Source organism: Oryctolagus cuniculus, chromosome 1 (assembly GCF_051225735.1).
Source record: "Oryctolagus cuniculus isolate XC-2025 breed Fujian yellow rabbit chromosome 1, ASM5122573v1, whole genome shotgun sequence".
In the NCBI taxonomy this organism is placed as follows: Eukaryota; Metazoa; Chordata; class Mammalia; order Lagomorpha; family Leporidae; genus Oryctolagus; species Oryctolagus cuniculus.
Window position 1 is genome coordinate 112,086 of NC_142867.1, and position 15,190 is coordinate 127,275.

The 15,190-nt window shown below is 68.8% G+C and overlaps 1 protein-coding gene across 1 annotated transcript; it reads left to right on the forward strand.

Annotated features, from left to right (window-relative positions):
* Positions 1–2,649: 2,649 nt before the first annotated feature.
* On the forward strand, positions 2,650–14,036 carry B4GALNT4 (beta-1,4-N-acetyl-galactosaminyltransferase 4). Its single transcript, XM_070053736.2, has 20 exons — positions 2,650–2,977; positions 4,710–4,810; positions 5,133–5,195; positions 5,265–5,360; positions 6,384–6,474; positions 6,552–6,652; positions 6,814–6,881; positions 7,773–7,851; positions 8,470–8,536; positions 8,616–8,750; positions 8,819–8,928; positions 9,788–9,888; positions 9,969–10,069; positions 10,150–11,011; positions 12,060–12,343; positions 12,455–12,608; positions 12,704–12,776; positions 12,853–13,006; positions 13,184–13,310; positions 13,686–14,036. The coding sequence occupies exons 1-20, from the start codon at positions 2,827–2,829 to the stop codon at positions 13,807–13,809; spliced, it is 3,042 nt and encodes a 1,013-aa protein (XP_069909837.1). The 5' UTR covers positions 2,650–2,826; the 3' UTR covers positions 13,810–14,036.
* Positions 14,037–15,190: the final 1,154 nt, after the last annotated feature.

The following is a 15,190-nucleotide window of genomic DNA, read 5'->3' on the forward strand; positions in this document are numbered from 1 at the left end:
ACACCCAAGGATCAGCCTGGGGCTCAGATGCACCTGCCCTGGGGAGCTCCCTGGGGCTGTGCACCCCTGCAGGGATGGCCCCCGCAGCCCCTTCAGCAAAGAGCCAACAGCTCTGGCTCCACACGGCAGAGCTGGGTGGCCCAGGCCACCAGTGCCCCACTCTGAAACCACGTATGCTGGTGGCCAGGCCATTCCTTGGTGCAGGGACAAAAAGCATGGGCTCAGGCCTGGTGGCCCTGGTAACACACCTGCCGAGGAGGACGGAGGTGGCACGGGTGTCACTCCTGCAGCCTGACAATGAAGGCAGGCGGCAGGCACAAAACACGCCCAGCACTGGGAGCTTGCCCGGTGGCTACCACAGCCCCAGCCAGAAGCCCTTCCCCCAGGCCGGCCTGGTCATCCTCTGGCTGACACCGGTGCTCCCCACAGAGCCGTGCTCACCGTGGTGGCTGACGGCAGCAGAGCCACGCCCTGGGTGCAGGTCACTGGCCGGCTGTGCAGGATGGACTAGGAGTCCTGGGGACACTGCATTTCTTCAGGGCAGGTCCCCATCTCTGTGCTTTGTTTTTTTAGGATCTATTTATTTATTTGAAAGGCAGAGTTACAGAGGAGAGGCAAAGAAAGCGTTCCATCCACTGGTTCCCTCCCCAAATGGCCACAACAGCCAGGACTGGGCCAGGCTGAAGCCAGGAGCTTGTTCCAGGTCTCCCACGCGGGTGCAGGGGCCCAAGCACTTGGTCCATCCTCCACTGCTCTCCCAGGCCATAGCAGAGAGCTGGATCGGAAGTGGAGCAGGCGGGACTCGAACCAGAGTCCACGTGGGAGGCCGGTGTCGCAGGAGGCAACTTTACCAGCTGTACCGCAGCGCCGGCCCCATCACTGTGTTCTTCATTCTGTCTACTTGTTTAAAGACAGCGAGAGCCCTGCCACCCACTGGTCCACTCCCAAAATGCCCACAGCAGCCGAGGCCAGGCCAGGGAGAATCCAGGAGCCCGGAGCTCCACCCAGGCCTCCCACACGGTTGGCAGAGTCGAGTATGTGGGCCACTGATGCTGCCCGAGGAGCACTCTCCGTTGAGGACCCTGACCCTGGCTGTGGGCGGGCCTTCCACGCCAGCAAACCTGGCACCTGTGGGCTTACGGCTGTGTCCACTCTCGGTGGAGCCGGGTGATGTCCCCTGTGGGCTTACAGCTGTGTCCACTCTCGGTGGAGCCGGGTGATGTCCTCCGGATGTGGCAGATTCTCCAAGGCCAGGCGTCAGGGCACAGAGACACCACTGCGGATCCACCTTCAGGCTCTGCTGCTGGCCGGCTCTCGGCTCTAAGGGCCAGCGTGTTCCAGTTTGCCTGGGACTGTCCTGGGTGCAAAGCTGAAGTTGCTCACCCTAGGAGTCTTCCCCGTCCTAGCAAAGGCTAGAACGTCCCAGCAGGGCCACGGCCACGGGAAGCTGGGATGCCATCTGGCCCCTCCCGCTGGGGGACAAACCAGCAAAGGGGAGCAGGGGGTGGGTTTCACTCCCAGACAGAGAAATCTGGAAGGCAGGACCTCCCCAGAGCTGTTCCTTAGCAAATAGAAAACTAGACCCAGCCCCCAAGGGCTTGGGGGTGTGTGTGCGTGCACACACATATATGTGTGCACGTGTGCTTACACGTGTGTGCATGTGTGTGTGGCGTTCGCGGGCGTTGGACCTCTCAGTGGTGAAGCTTCCAGGGAGGTCACGCGGGCATCACCTTGGATGGGGCCACTGTCACAATTCGTCACTGCGCGCCAGTGTCCCCAGTGTCCCCAGTGTCCCCAGCACCCAGCCTCAGGCCATCAGCGCCAGCACACGGCTCGTGGTTCTGCTCCCGTCCAGAGCTCAGGCGTGGTCGTGAGGAGCGGTAGGCACTGCACTGTCCGGAGGGCAGGCCCAGTTGTCCACTCGGTGGGGGTGAGTCGCCTCCCTCTGGGCTGGGGGGGCCTGGCGTGGAGAGGGGCCAGATGCCAGGGCAGGTGGAACCCAGGCACTGGTCCCCCCCCCCCCCCCCCGTGCCACCCCCCTGCTGTTTCCTGAGCAATAGGAACCCCTGCTGCCTCTCCCCAGGCCTCCAGAGGTCAGCGCTAGCCATTTAGACCCGGACCCAGCAGCGCCGCGGGGCTGGACAGGAGGGGAAGTGGGATGGCAGCCGGAGGTGGGTGGGCTGGAGGACAAAGACCACCAGTGGGCGGCACGAACCGCGCGGGTGCGCCATGGGGGCCGAAGCACAAACCCTGCCTGCCCCAGGCCCTCCGAGCCCCTCTGCCTCCAGCCCAGGCCCCTAACCTCAGACAGGCAGGGAAGACCCCGCCCCGCGTTCTAAAATCCCTCGCGACCCCCAGGGCCTCCAGCTGGGGCCCAGTGTTTTAGGGCCCGTCTTCGGCTCCCCCGCCTGGTTCTCTGGCCCCGGCCGGGCCTTCACGAGCCTCGTCTGCGGGTCCCCCGCGCCCGCAGCGGCCTTGTCCGCATCCCCGCGGCCTCGTCCCCGCGCCCCGCGCCCCCCGCCCCGCCCGATCCCCGCGTCCCCGCGAGCGCCGCCGCGCAGCCAGGTGGGCGCGCGCGTGGGGCCGGGACCGGGCGCCTCCAAACGCGCCGCCCGCCCCCGCCGCCGCCGATTGGCTCCCGCGCGCCGACCGGGCGGGACTGCCGCGGGCGCGCCGGCCGCGCCGCGCTCCACGGCGGGCAGCACCGCGCGCGGATGCCGCTCGGTCCCGCCGCCCGCCCCGCCCGCGGCCCAGGGCAGCCGGGGGTGGCGGCCGCGGGCGGCGGACCCCGGGCCATGCGGGGCCGCGGGCCCTGAGCGGCGCGCGATGCCGCGCTTCCCGGTGAAGAAGGTGCGCAAGCAGGCGAAGCTGCTGCTGCTGCTGCTGCTGCTCACCGGCGCCGCGTGGCTCACCTTCGTGCACCTGAGCCTGGCGCGCCCGGGCCGCGCGCTGCGCCGGCGGCCGAGCCCCGCGCGAGGTAGGGCGGGGCGCGCCGGGCCGAGGCGGCCGGGGGCCTGGGCGCGCTCGGTCCTGCCGGCCGTGGGGGTGGAGGGACGCGGCCCGGGGCCTGATGACGTAACAGTGACGCTCGCGACCCTCCCGGGGCGCGTCCGGGACCCGGGTTGGCTCAGGCCCCGGCCTGAACGCGGTGGCGACGGGGTTAACGGTGCGCCCTTGGCGAGACCCCGCCCCCAGCCCCTGCTGAGGCCTCCTCGTTCCTCCTGGGCAGCTAAGCAGTACCTCAGTTTCCCCAGCGGCGGGGGCCCGGCCGCGGGGGCTTCCTGGAGGGGGTGCCCAGGCACACCTGAATCGGCCGGGCCGGCCGCCTCGGGAGCGAGGCCTGGTGATGGGCCCCGGGCGAACTCTGGCGGGGTGAGGGGACCCTGAGCCCGAAACTTGGCGGCCTGGTCCTGGGCAGCCCGGCGGGGTGGGTTGGGGGCTCTAGGAAGTGGCGACCTTTGACACACTGCGGCGGTGGCGGGAGGGGGTTGCTTTCCAGAGAGGGAGGTAGGGGGCGCAAACCTGCGGAGAAGCGGGCCCCGGGCAGGGCCGGAAGCCCACCCAGGCAGGATGTGAGGAGGGGCGTGATGGCCACCGCTGGCACAATGACCGGGCACCTGGGGAGCCGGAAGCTCCGGTCGGTCCCCGCCCACACCTAAACATCCCAGCGCTTCTCTGCACGCAGGCCGGGGGTCTGGGGCTGCCTCAAACCCCGACCTTCTCCATCCCAGAAAGGAGCCCGCACCCTCAGCACACACACAGGGCAGGACTCAGCTGACCCCAGCCCTGCTGGACCAGCCCCCATGGGCTCCCTGGGGGCGTCTGAGCCTAACCAGTAGGGGGCGTGGGGACTCCTCTTCCCAGGACACCTCTGCTCTCAGTCCCACCGGCTGGGAGGCCTCCTGGTGGGTGGGAGCTGTGGGAGCTGTCCTGAGTCCTGGAAGCTCCCGGCTGGAGCCGCCTCGCTCTTGTCCAGCCCTGGGCTCCCGGCAAGCCCCAGGCTCTCCACGTCCATGGAGGAGGCTGCACAGCCTGGGCGTGCCGAGGCGCCAGCAGGCAGGAGGCCATGGGCAGCCCCTCCCCCAGAGGAGGGGCTCTGCCTGGACAGGTTCCAGGTCCTAAGGTCTGGACTGAGCAGCGGGCTCCTGGACCGGGTGGGAGGGGTGAAGGGGGCTCGAGGTGCTCCAGAAAGTGGGCGGCTCGGGGTGCACAGCCCCACGGCCCGTCTGCCTCTGAAATAGGCCACACGTTGATGTATTTTGGGGTCATTTTCCGACATCACCTCCAGGGCCACCTGTGGCAGGAAGCGCCGTGGGCCCATGCTCCCTCTCCGGGCTGCCGGGCTGCTGCCGGGGCTCCTCGGGCAGGCTCAGCCTCGGCCACGCTGCCGCAGTCGCAGGCCCGGCACCCACGAGAGGGGGGCGGACGTGAAGTATTCTGCTGAGGGAGGGGCAGCGGGGGTCCTTGAGACAGCGCAGCCAGGCCAGGAGAGCCAGATGGGCACGCGTGTACACACGCACACGCACACCCAGCGGGAAGGGACCCTGCGAGGTGCTGGGTGTGGGTGGGGCACCAGGGGGCACGGGGAGCTTTCACACCCTGCACCAGCCTGCAGGATGGAGGCCCCCGGCCCCCGGCTGACCCCGGCAGCTGGGGCTATGGCCTTGGAGACAGCCTGGGCCTGATCTGCCCGCATGTGCTGCTCACAGATGGTGAAAAGCTGGCGGGAGTGACTGACAGCCATGGCGTCCAGGCTGTGCTGTCCACACAGCGGGCGGAGGACTCCAGCGAGAGCCGTGAGGAGCAGGGGGTGAGCAGGGCTGTGGGAAGGGCTTGGGCGTCAGCTGTGTGGATGTGGTGATTAGATGTGGCTGTGGCCGTGGCCGTGGCTGGGCTGGGCTGGGCTGGGCTCCAGCACCAGCAGACACCCCAGCCCGAGCTTCGTGTCCTGTGGGTGTGCGTGGTGTGTGCATGGTGTGAGCCTGGTGCACTGCACACCCCGGGGCCCTAGGGTGACGTGGCTACGCGTGGAGCTGGGCGTCGTGGGGTGTGCCCGGGTGCCATGCATGTGGCTGTGTACCCCCTTCTCGCCCTTTGAGCTCCAACTCTGCCGTCCCCTGTTCCTGCCGTAGCCTGAAGGTGGAGACCCTACCGTGCTGAACCTCACCCACAAGACCCCCCCCTGGCGGGAGGAGGTGAGCCTGGCCAGCCTGGGGGGTGGAAGGCAGGGCTGGGCGGAAGGTGAGGCCTCCCCTCCCCCGCAGTACAAGGGGCAGGTGAACCTGCACGTGTTCGAGGACTGGTGCGGGGGCGCCGTGGGCCACCTGAGAAGGAACCTGCACTTCCCACTGTTCCCTCACGTGAGTGCCCGGGGCAGGGGTGCCCCCAGCAGGCGGGCAGGGTAGGTGGGCAGGGGTGCCCCCAACAGGCAGGAGTGGGCGGGCAGGGGTGCCCCCAACAGGCAGGAGTGGGCAGGTAGGGGTGTCCCCAACAGGCAGGGGTGGGCGGGCAGGGGTGCCCCCAGCAGGCAGGGGTGGGCGGGCAGGGGGTGCCCCCAACAGGCAGGAGTGGGCGGGCAGGGGTGCCCCCAACAGGCAGGGGAGGGCGGGCAGGGGTGCCCCCAACAGGCAGGAGTGGGCGGGCAGGGGTGCCCCCAACAGGCAGGGGTGGGCGGGTAGGGGGTGCCCCCAGCAGGCAGGGGTGGGCGGGTAGGGGTGCCCCCAACAGGCAGGAGTGGGCGGGCAGGGGTGCCCCCAACAGGCAGGGGAGGGCGGGCAGGGGTGCCCCCAGCAGGCAGGGGTGGGCGGGCAGGGGGTGCCCCCAGCAGGCAGGGGTGGGCGGGTAGGGGGTGCCCCCAGCAGGCAGGGGTGGGCGGGCAGGGGTGCCCCCAACAGGCAGGGGTGGGAGGGCAGGGGTGCCCCAACAGGCAGGGGTGGGCGGGCAGGGGTGCCCCCAGCAGGCAGGGGTGGGCGGGCAGGGGTGCCCCAACAGGCAGGGGTGGGCGGGCAGGGGGTGCCCCCAGCAGGCAGGGGTGGGCGGGCAGGGGGTGCCCCCAGCAGGCAGGGGTGGGCGGGCAGGGGGTGCCCCCAGCAGGCAGGGGTGGGTGGGCAGGGGTGCCCCCAACAGGCAGGGGAGGGCGGGCAGGGGTGCCCCCAACAGGCAGGGGTGGGCGGGCAGGGGTGCCCCCAACAGGCAGGGGAGGGCGGGCAGGGGTGCCCCCAACAGGCAGGGGTGGGAGGGCAGGGGTGCCCCAACAGGCAGGAGTGCGTGGGCAGGGGTGCCCTCAGCAGGTAGAGATGGGTGGGCAGGGGTGCCCCCAGCAGGAGGCGGGGTGGGCGGGCAGGGGTGCACTGGGCCCTGATGCCAGTGCTCTCCGCCCCCAGACCCGCACCACCGTGAAGAAGCTGGCTGTGTCCCCCAAGTGGAAGAACTATGGACTCCGGATTTTTGGCTTCATCCACCCGGCGAGAGATGGTGTGGGAGTGGGGGTGCCCGGAGGGAGGGGGTGTCGTTGGGGGGCGCACCCCCTGAGCCCCTCTCCTGCGGACTAGGGGATGTCCAGTTCTCTGTGGCATCGGACGACAACTCTGAGTTCTGGCTGAGCCTGGACGAGAGCCCAGCGGCCGCTCAGCTGGTGGCCTTTGTGGGCAAGGTATCCCCACCCCCGCTCCTGCCCCTGCCCCAGCCCCAGCCCTAGCCCCAGCCACTTCGTCCACCCCCCAGTCTCACCGGGCCTCCTGGGAATGGGGACTGGGTGGGCCCAGTGCCCCCAAGGAGAGGCAGAACCCCCACAGTCCCTGCTGTGCCCTCCAGACCGGCTCTGAGTGGACGGCACCGGGAGAATTCACCAAGTTCAGCTCGCAGGTGTCCAAGCCCCGGCGGTGAGTGACTGTGAGGGTGCGTGTGCTCACATGGGGGGGGGTGTGCTCACCACAGGGGGTGTGTGCTCACGTGGGATGCATGTGCTCACGTGGGGGTGTGTGCTCACGTGGGGGGTGTGCTCACGTGGGGGGTGTGTGCTCACGTGGGGTGTGTGTACTCATGGGTGTGCTCACGTGGGGTGCGTGTGCTCACATGGGGTGTGCTCACGTGGGGTGTGTGCTCACGTGGGTGTGTGCTCACATGGGGGGTGTGCTCATGTGGGGTGCGTGTGCTCACATGGGGTGTGTGTACTCATGGGTGTGCTCACGTGGGGTGCGTGTGCTCACGTGGGATGCGTGTGCTCACGTGGGGGTGTGCTCACATGGGGGGTGTGCTCACGTGGGGTGCGTGTGCTCACGTGAGGGGTGTGCTCATGTGGGGTGCGTGTGCTCACATGGGGTGTGTGTACTCATGGGTGTGCTCACGAGGGATGCGTGTGCTCACGTGGGATGCGTGTGCTCACGTGGGATGCATGTGCTCACGTGGGGTGTGCTCACGTGGGGTGTGCTCACGTGGGTGTGTGCTCACGTGGGGTGCGTGTGCTCACGAGGGATGCGTGTGCTCACGTGGGATGCATGTGCTCATGTGGGGGGTGTGCTCACGTGGGGTGCGTGTTCTCATATGGGGGTACGTGTACTCATGGGGTGTGTACTCACGTGGCATGCATGCACTCATGTGGGGTAGATGTACTGATGTCAGGGTGCGTGCACGCTGTCACGTAGGGTGACCGGCACATCTGCAGCTCCACACCCTGAGCACACCTGCACACACCTGGCAATGGTGTCATCCCAGCCCACCCCTCTCCGGGCTCCCTGGCACGCAGGGCACAAGCCCCCCCTTCTTGTCCCCAGGCTCATGGCCTCCCGAAAGTACTACTTTGAGTTGCTGCACAAGCAGGATGACCGGGGCTCGGACCACGTGGAAGTGGGCGTGAGTGGGTCCCCAGCCCCATGGGGTTCCAGTCCAGTTAATGCCCAGGGACCACAGAAGGACGCTCAGAGGGGCTTGTCTGGGAGTGGCCCTCAAGGAGGGTCTTGGACGTGGACCTCCAGGGGCCTAGAGACTGGGCTGCCCTGAGAAGGCCAAGGATTTGCTCCTGGAGAGTCCTCCCTGTGAGGAGCTGGGGGCGTGGCTTGCAAACTGAAGGGCCTGGGCCGGGATCCCTGGGCTATGGGCAGGGAAGGGAGAGTGTTGTGGGCCCAGGTCTGAGGGGTGCTGTGTGGGTCCAGACTGGAGATGGAGGTGCCCGAGGGGTAACTGGAAGGGCCTAGGGCGGGGGGCAGCCCCCAGGAGCCCCACTGAGAGCACAGAAGAGAGATGGAGTCCTCGCAGGGTGGGGCTGCGGGGGCCCTGGGCCTGGTCCTTGATGGGGCCAGTGGTGCAGTCACAGCCCACAGGGCAGCATCCTGCCCAGGGGCAGCCAGGAAGTGTTCCAGGGGCCCCGGCTGCCCCCAGGGCCTCCCTCCACTCTACCCCCAAGTGCCCCACACCCTGCGAAGGCCTCCTAGGGGCTCCCAGCCAAGCCCACCCTCTCTACCCACACCCCAGTGGCGAGCCTTCCTGCCCGGCCTGAAGTTCGAGGTCATCGGCTCCGCCCACATCTCCCTGTACACAGGTGCGGCAGCTCTGGGCTGGGGGGCACCTCTGTGTGGGGGGGGGGTGGAGAGGGAGTCCCATCACCCCTGTGCCCCCAGACGAGTCCACCCTGAAGATGGACTACGTGGCCCACGTGCCCCAGTCTCCAGCCAGCCATGTGGGGGGCCGGGGGCCACAGGACGAACCCAGCGCGGACATGCTGCGGCCGGATCCCAGGGACACCTTCTTCCTCAGTGAGCAGCGGCGAGGGGGCGGGGCTGGGGCAGGGCCAGGAGCCCCCTCCTCACGGCCTCTCCTACAGCCCCTCGCGTGGAGCCCTCCAGCGTGGAGAACGTTCTGGAGCCCTGTGCCTACGCCCCTACCTACTTGGTCAAGGACTTCCCTATCGCCAGATACCAGGGCCTGCAGTTTGTAAGTGCGCCAGCCCCGCCCACAGCTGTGCCTGCCCCCACAGTGTTCCCAGCCCCGCCCACAGCTGTGCCTGCCCCCACAGTGTTCCCAGCCCCGCCCCCACAGCTGTGCCTGCCTCCATAGTGCTCCCACCCCGCCCCCACAGCTGTGCCTGCCCCCACAGTGTTCCCAGCCCCGCCCCACAGCTGTGCCTGCCCCCACAGGTGCTCCCCAGCCCCACCCCACAGCTGTGCCTGCCCCCACAGTGTTCCCAGCCCCGCCCCACAGCTGTGCCTGCCTCCACAGTGTTCCCAGCCCCGCCCCCACAGCTGTGCCTGCCCCCACAGTGTTCCCAGCCCCGCCCCCACAGCTGTGCCTGCCCCCACAGTGTTCCCAGCCCCGCCCCACCGCTGTGCCTGCCTCCACAGGTGCTCCCAGCCCCGCCCCACAGCTGTGCCTGCCCCCACAGTGCTCCCACCCCACCCCACAGCTGTGCCTGCCTCCACAGGTGCTCCCCAGCCCCGCCCCACAGCTGTGCCTGCCCCCACAGTGTTCCCAGCCCCGCCCCCACCGCTGTGCCTGCCTCCACAGGTGCTCCCCAGCCCCGCCCCCACCGCTGTGCCTGCCTCCACAGTGCTCCCACCCCACCCCACAGCTGTGCCTGCCTCCACAGGTGCTCCCAGCCCCGCCCCACAGCTGTGCCTGCCTCCATAGTGCTCCCACCCCGCCCCCACAGCTGTGCCTGCCTCCACAGGTGCTCCCAGCCCCCCCCGCGTCCCCTCCCCCTGCCCTCCACAGGTGTAACTCCTTCCTCCCGCCCCATGTGCCCACTCCCGCCCCCCCCCCCGCCCCGTGTATCCCCTCCCTCTGCCTACCGCAGGTGTACCTGTCCTTTGTGTATCCCAATGACTACACCCGCCTCACACACATGGAAACGGACAACAAGTGCTTCTACCGCGAGTCGCCGCTCTACCTGGAGAGGTGGGTGGGTGGTGGGCGGGGGAGCGCCGGCAGGGGCGGGGCCTCTGCTGCGGGTCTCTAATGCCCCGCCCCCACCCCAGGTTTGGGTTCTATAAATACATGAAGATGGACAAGGAAGAGGGAGAAGAAGATGAAGAGGAGGAGGTGCAGCGCCGAGCCTTCCTCTTCCTCAACCCCGAGGGTGCGTGCCCGCCCCACACCCCGCCCGGCCCCGCACCCAGCCTGCGCCCCGCGTGTCCGCTTAACAAGCGCTCCCCGCAGACTTCCTGGACGACGAGGAGGAGGGGGACGTGCTGGATGCTCCGGAGCCCACTGAGATGCAGCCACAGGGTGACCACAGGTCCCCTGTCCCCGCGGTGCCCACAGAGACCCGCACCACCCCTGCCGCACCAACGCCGCGCAGCGCCCTGGCTGAGCGGGCGCGTCCACACTCGCGGGCCCTGAGCTGGGCTGCAGGGGCTGCACGCCCCCTGCCCCTCTTCCTGGGCCGAGCCCCGCCGCCCCGCACCGCTGAGCGGCCGCCGTCCAAGGTGTACGTGACGAGGGTGCGGCTGGGCGGGCGCGCTGCGCCCCGGGAACTCGCACCACGCGGCCCTCCCTGGCCGCCCTTCCCTGGTGTCTTCCTGCGCCCAAGGCCCCTGCCCAGAGTACAGCTGCGGCCGCCTCCGCGCGCACCGCGGCCTCGCGGCCACAGGACCACCAGCCCCCAGGCCACAGCGCCCCGACCCCCAACCCGCACCCAGGCGACCCCGGGACCGCCCGCGCCTACGGAGGCCTCGAATTCCTCCTCGGACGGGCGGCCCGTGACCTCCTTCCTGAGCTTGTCCCAGGTGTCCAGGTCGCAGCTGCTGGGTGAGGGCGAGGAGGAGGAAGAAGAGGAGGAGGAGGAGGCGGAGGGCGAGGATGGCGGCGCGGAGTCCCAGGACAGCGCCGCGGGCCGCTGGCGCGAGGCCGCCATCAACTGGCGCCGCACTTTCAGCGTGGGCGCCGTGGACTTCGAGCTGCTGCGCTCCGACTGGAACGATCTGCGGTGCAACGTGTCCGGGAACCTGCAGCTGCCCGAGGCCGAGGCTGTGGACGTGGTGGCTCAGTACATGGAGCGACTCAACGGGCGCCATGGCGGGTACGGGGTTGCACGCCGAGGACACACCCAGCCTGCAGGGGACCCAGACCCAGCCGGATGCATGGAGCCCTGGCCTGGGACCAATTCTCCCCCTTGTCCAGTCCAGGGGCCCCCCATCTCTGCCCACAAGCCCCACGTCTGTGACATGGGCTTTGTCCCTAGGATGGATCCAGGCCACGGGGTACTGGGCAGAGAACCCCACCCCGAGGCTCGGGACCCCCTGCCTCCCTCACCCAGGGCCTCACTCTGCTGCCCCCCATCTCCCCATGCAGATGGTGTGGAGAGGGGGCCCGATGGGTGGGCGTCTTCAGAGGAGGCGGGTCCGTAAGGCATGGGGGAGGAGGGTTCCCATCTGCAGAGGGTCCTGGGCAAAGCAGGAGGTCTCAGGTCTCCCTCGAGAACAGGGCTGGAGGCTGCCCCACTGCTGGGTGCCCTGGTGTGTGAGGCTGGGAGGGGAGGAACCTGGTGGTGACGGACCCCAAGGTGGGGGCGCATGAGCCTGCCCTTGGCTGAAAGCAGGTCGTGGCTGCCAGTGGCCTGCCCAGCCAGGTGGCCATGGGGTTAAGGGGAGCCCCTGACTTGGGGAGGGTATGTGGGATGGGCAGGAGCCTGGGCCCCTCAGAGGTCACAGGGCCCTCCAGGGGAGAGGGGCATAGGCAGCAAACAGGACAGGACCCTCACTGGAGAAGAGAAGCTTCCTGAGGGCATCAGAGGGAGGACAGCCGGGGTCACTGGCTGGGCAGAAGGAACAGGAGGGGACCCAGGGCAGCCATGGGGGCGTTCATCCCAGACAGGGCCCACCCAGGTGCAAGGAACAGCCCGTGGAGGCGGTGCTGGACCTGGGCAGGGGTCTGCTCTGGCGGGGGCGGGCCTGGGCTGGGGTCTGCTCCGGTGCAGGCTGCCCTGGGGGAATAGGCAGGTGGGCCAGCCTGCCTTCCAGGTATCCCGCCTGCACAGAAGGCAGCCCTCTGGGGGAGGGGGCGCAGAGCCGAGACCCTGCCTCCCTCAGGGGCGGGGCCAGGGCCGAACCTTGCGTGGCGTCTCCTAGGCGCTTCGCGCTCCTACGCATCGTGAACGTGGAGAAGCGCAGGGACTCGGCGCGCGGGAGCCGCTTCCTGCTGGAGCTGGAGCTGCAGGAGCGCGGGGGCGGCCGCCTGCGCCTGTCGGAGTACGTCTTCCTGCGCCTGCCTGGGGCCCGCGGCGCCGGCGCCGACGGGGAGAGCCCAGAGCCCCCGGCTGCCGCCTCCGCGCTCCCCGATGGCCGGCCCGAGCTCTGCAGGCCCCTGCGCCTGGCCTGGCGCCAGGACGTGACAGTGCACTTCATCGTGCCAGGTGCCAGGCGGCCCTGGGGCTGGGGGGGGGCGCTCTGGGGACTCCCTCGTGCCAGGGGAGGCTGGGCAGGGGCGCAGGGCCAGGCTGAGCGCCCTCGCTCCGTCTCTCCAGTGAAGAACCAGGCTCGCTGGGTGACGCAGTTCCTGGCAGACATGGTCGCCCTGCAGGCGCGCACAGGAGATTCGCGCTTCAGCGTCGTCCTGGTGGACTTCGAGAGCGAGGACATGGACGTGGAGCGGGCGCTGCGTGCCGCACGGCTGCCAGGGTAAGGGGCACAGTGAGGCGGACCTGTGCGTCTGTCCCCTGAGCAGGGGCCGTGGCTCTAGGGCTGGCTCCCGCCATGCCTCCCTCCTCCCCCAGGTACCAGTACCTGAGACGAACAGGGAACTTCGAGCGCTCTGCAGGGCTGCAAGCTGGAGTGGACGCAGTGGAGGTCCGTGGAGCAGACGGGGTGCGGGCTGGCAGGCGTGGGGGAGAACCGGGTGGGGCTCAACTCTCCCCACCTCCAGGACCCGGGCAGCATCGTCTTCCTGTGCGACCTGCACATCCACTTCCCACCCAGCATCCTGGACAGCATCCGCAAGCACTGTGTGGAGGGCAAGCTGGCCTTCGCCCCCGTGGTCATGCGCCTGGGCTGCGGGAGCTCCCCCAGAAACCCCCACGGTAATGCCCCAGGGGCCTAGCTCGGCCCCGCCCTGTGACCTCTCTCCCATCCAGGAGCCCGGGGTCAGGCCACCTCCTCTGATGGCTGCCAGTCAGTGCTGAGCTCCTGGGTGAGGGCCCCCGTGGGGACAGACCCGCCCCAGGCCCCTCCATGATCTGCTGGGTACCCCCCCCCAGGCTACTGGGAAGTGAACGGCTTCGGGCTCTTCGGGATCTATAAGTCAGACTTCGACCGAGTGGGGGGCATGAACACCGAGGAGTTCCGCGACCAGTGGGGGGGCGAAGACTGGGAGCTCCTGGACAGGTGCCTGCCCACCCCCACCCCACACCCTCCTCCACCCCCAGGGCTAACCCCCATCTCCCTGAGAGAACCCCACACCCTGACCTGGGCCTTGCGGGCCCTGGTGGGCGCCCTGACCACGCCCCCACCCCCACCCCACACGGCTAACCCCCATCTCCCTGAGAGAACCCCACACCCTGACCTGGGCCTTGCGGGCCCTGGTGGGCGCCCTGACCACGCCCCCACCCCCACCCCACACGGCTAACCCCCATCTCCCTGAGAGAACCCCACACCCTGACCTGGGCCTTGCGGGCCCTGGTGGGCGCCCTGACCACGCCCCCACCCCCACCCCCACCCTGGACAACTGTGCACTGACCAAGCCCCTTCCCTGTCCCCCAGGGTCCTGCAGGCGGGGCTGGAGGTGGAGCGGCTGCGGCTGCGGCACTTCTACCATCACTACCACTCCAAGCGTGGCATGTGGGGCTCCCGCAGTCGGAAGGGCTCCCGCACCGGGGGGTCCTGAAGATGGCCCCCTCCAGCGCCCGTCCCACGACCGCCACTGGAGCCCGCCCGTGCCTGTCCCCCGTGCCCGCCCGAGAGGCAGCCCACAGCCGGCCAGGCCAGCCTGGCCCCCACACTGCGATGATTTCTGTGAAATTTTGCTGTAGCGATGACGTTGTTTTCAGGATTTCCAAGAGTTCTGTCTGTTCTGTTTTTTATTCAGAATGAAATATTTTTTTTTAGTTCTGATCCATGCTCTTGACCTTATTCTCTTGGCCAGGGGGGTTTGGCCCTGGACTCCCCACCTGTTCTCCACCCCACTCTTGCCTGCCCTCCCGTGCTCCTCAGGGCATTGGGGGCCCAGCCGGGGCTCTGGGTCGGCAGAGGCAGGAGCCCAGTTTAAGATATTTAAAGCAAAACGTGGGAGGGGTATTCGGACCTAGGTGCTGGCAGCTGCCCCCACCCCTGCTCCCAGCCCTTGGGTCTCAGCCCCAGTGTGGCCTGGTCCAGGTCTGGAGGGACCAGGACAGGGCGTTCAGCATCCTCCCTGAAACAGGTGTGGGCGAATCACCCTGGCCTCTAGGCCACACACGCGCAGCAGCCAGGACCAGCCCCACCCCCACCCTCTTGGAAGGCCCTGGGATAACTCCCACCCCAAGGCTGGTCCCTTGGGGGCAGGCTGTGGCCATCTTCGGGGGCTCTTGTTCTCCCTCCTGGCTTACTCCAGGGGAAGGCCACACACCTGCCCTGAAACCATCCCGACCCCCAGAGGAGCTGGGGGAGGGTCGGGGGAGGAGTTCGGTTGGACCCGGAGAAGCCCCTGAGGCTGTGCTGGGGGGAGGGCACACCCCGGAGCAGTGACATCGGAGCGGAGTGAGCCGGAGAGGTGGGGCCACGTGTGAGCAGGAGCAGAGGTGTCCACAGAACACCTGGACACCATCACTGGCCTGGACTCCCACCCTCGAAGCCCATAAGTTGAGACTTGGGGCCTGGGGCCTGAGCCCGCGTGGTCTGGGCTGCGCGGGCTCACTCAGGTGCTCTGCGTCCTGCTGGTCCGGAGGGGCCCAGCTGGCCAGACACAGACCCAGCCCATCACTCCCTAAGTCATTGTCCTCCGTCTCGGTGACGCTGTGGTGCAGTGGGTGAAGCCTCCACCCGCGGTGCTGGCGTCCCATGCTGCAGTGGCTGGTTCGAGTCCTGGCTGCTACGTGCTTCCAAACCAGCTCCCTGCTGATGCACCTGGAAAAGCAGCGGAAGATGGCGCAAGTGGTCGGGCCCCTGCACCCGCGTGGGTGACCCGGATGGAGCTCCCGGCTCCTGGCTTCAGCCTATCACTCGGGGAGCCAACTGGTGGATGGAAGGTCTCTCTCCCTCCCTCTCTCTCTCTTTCTCTGCCTTTCAGG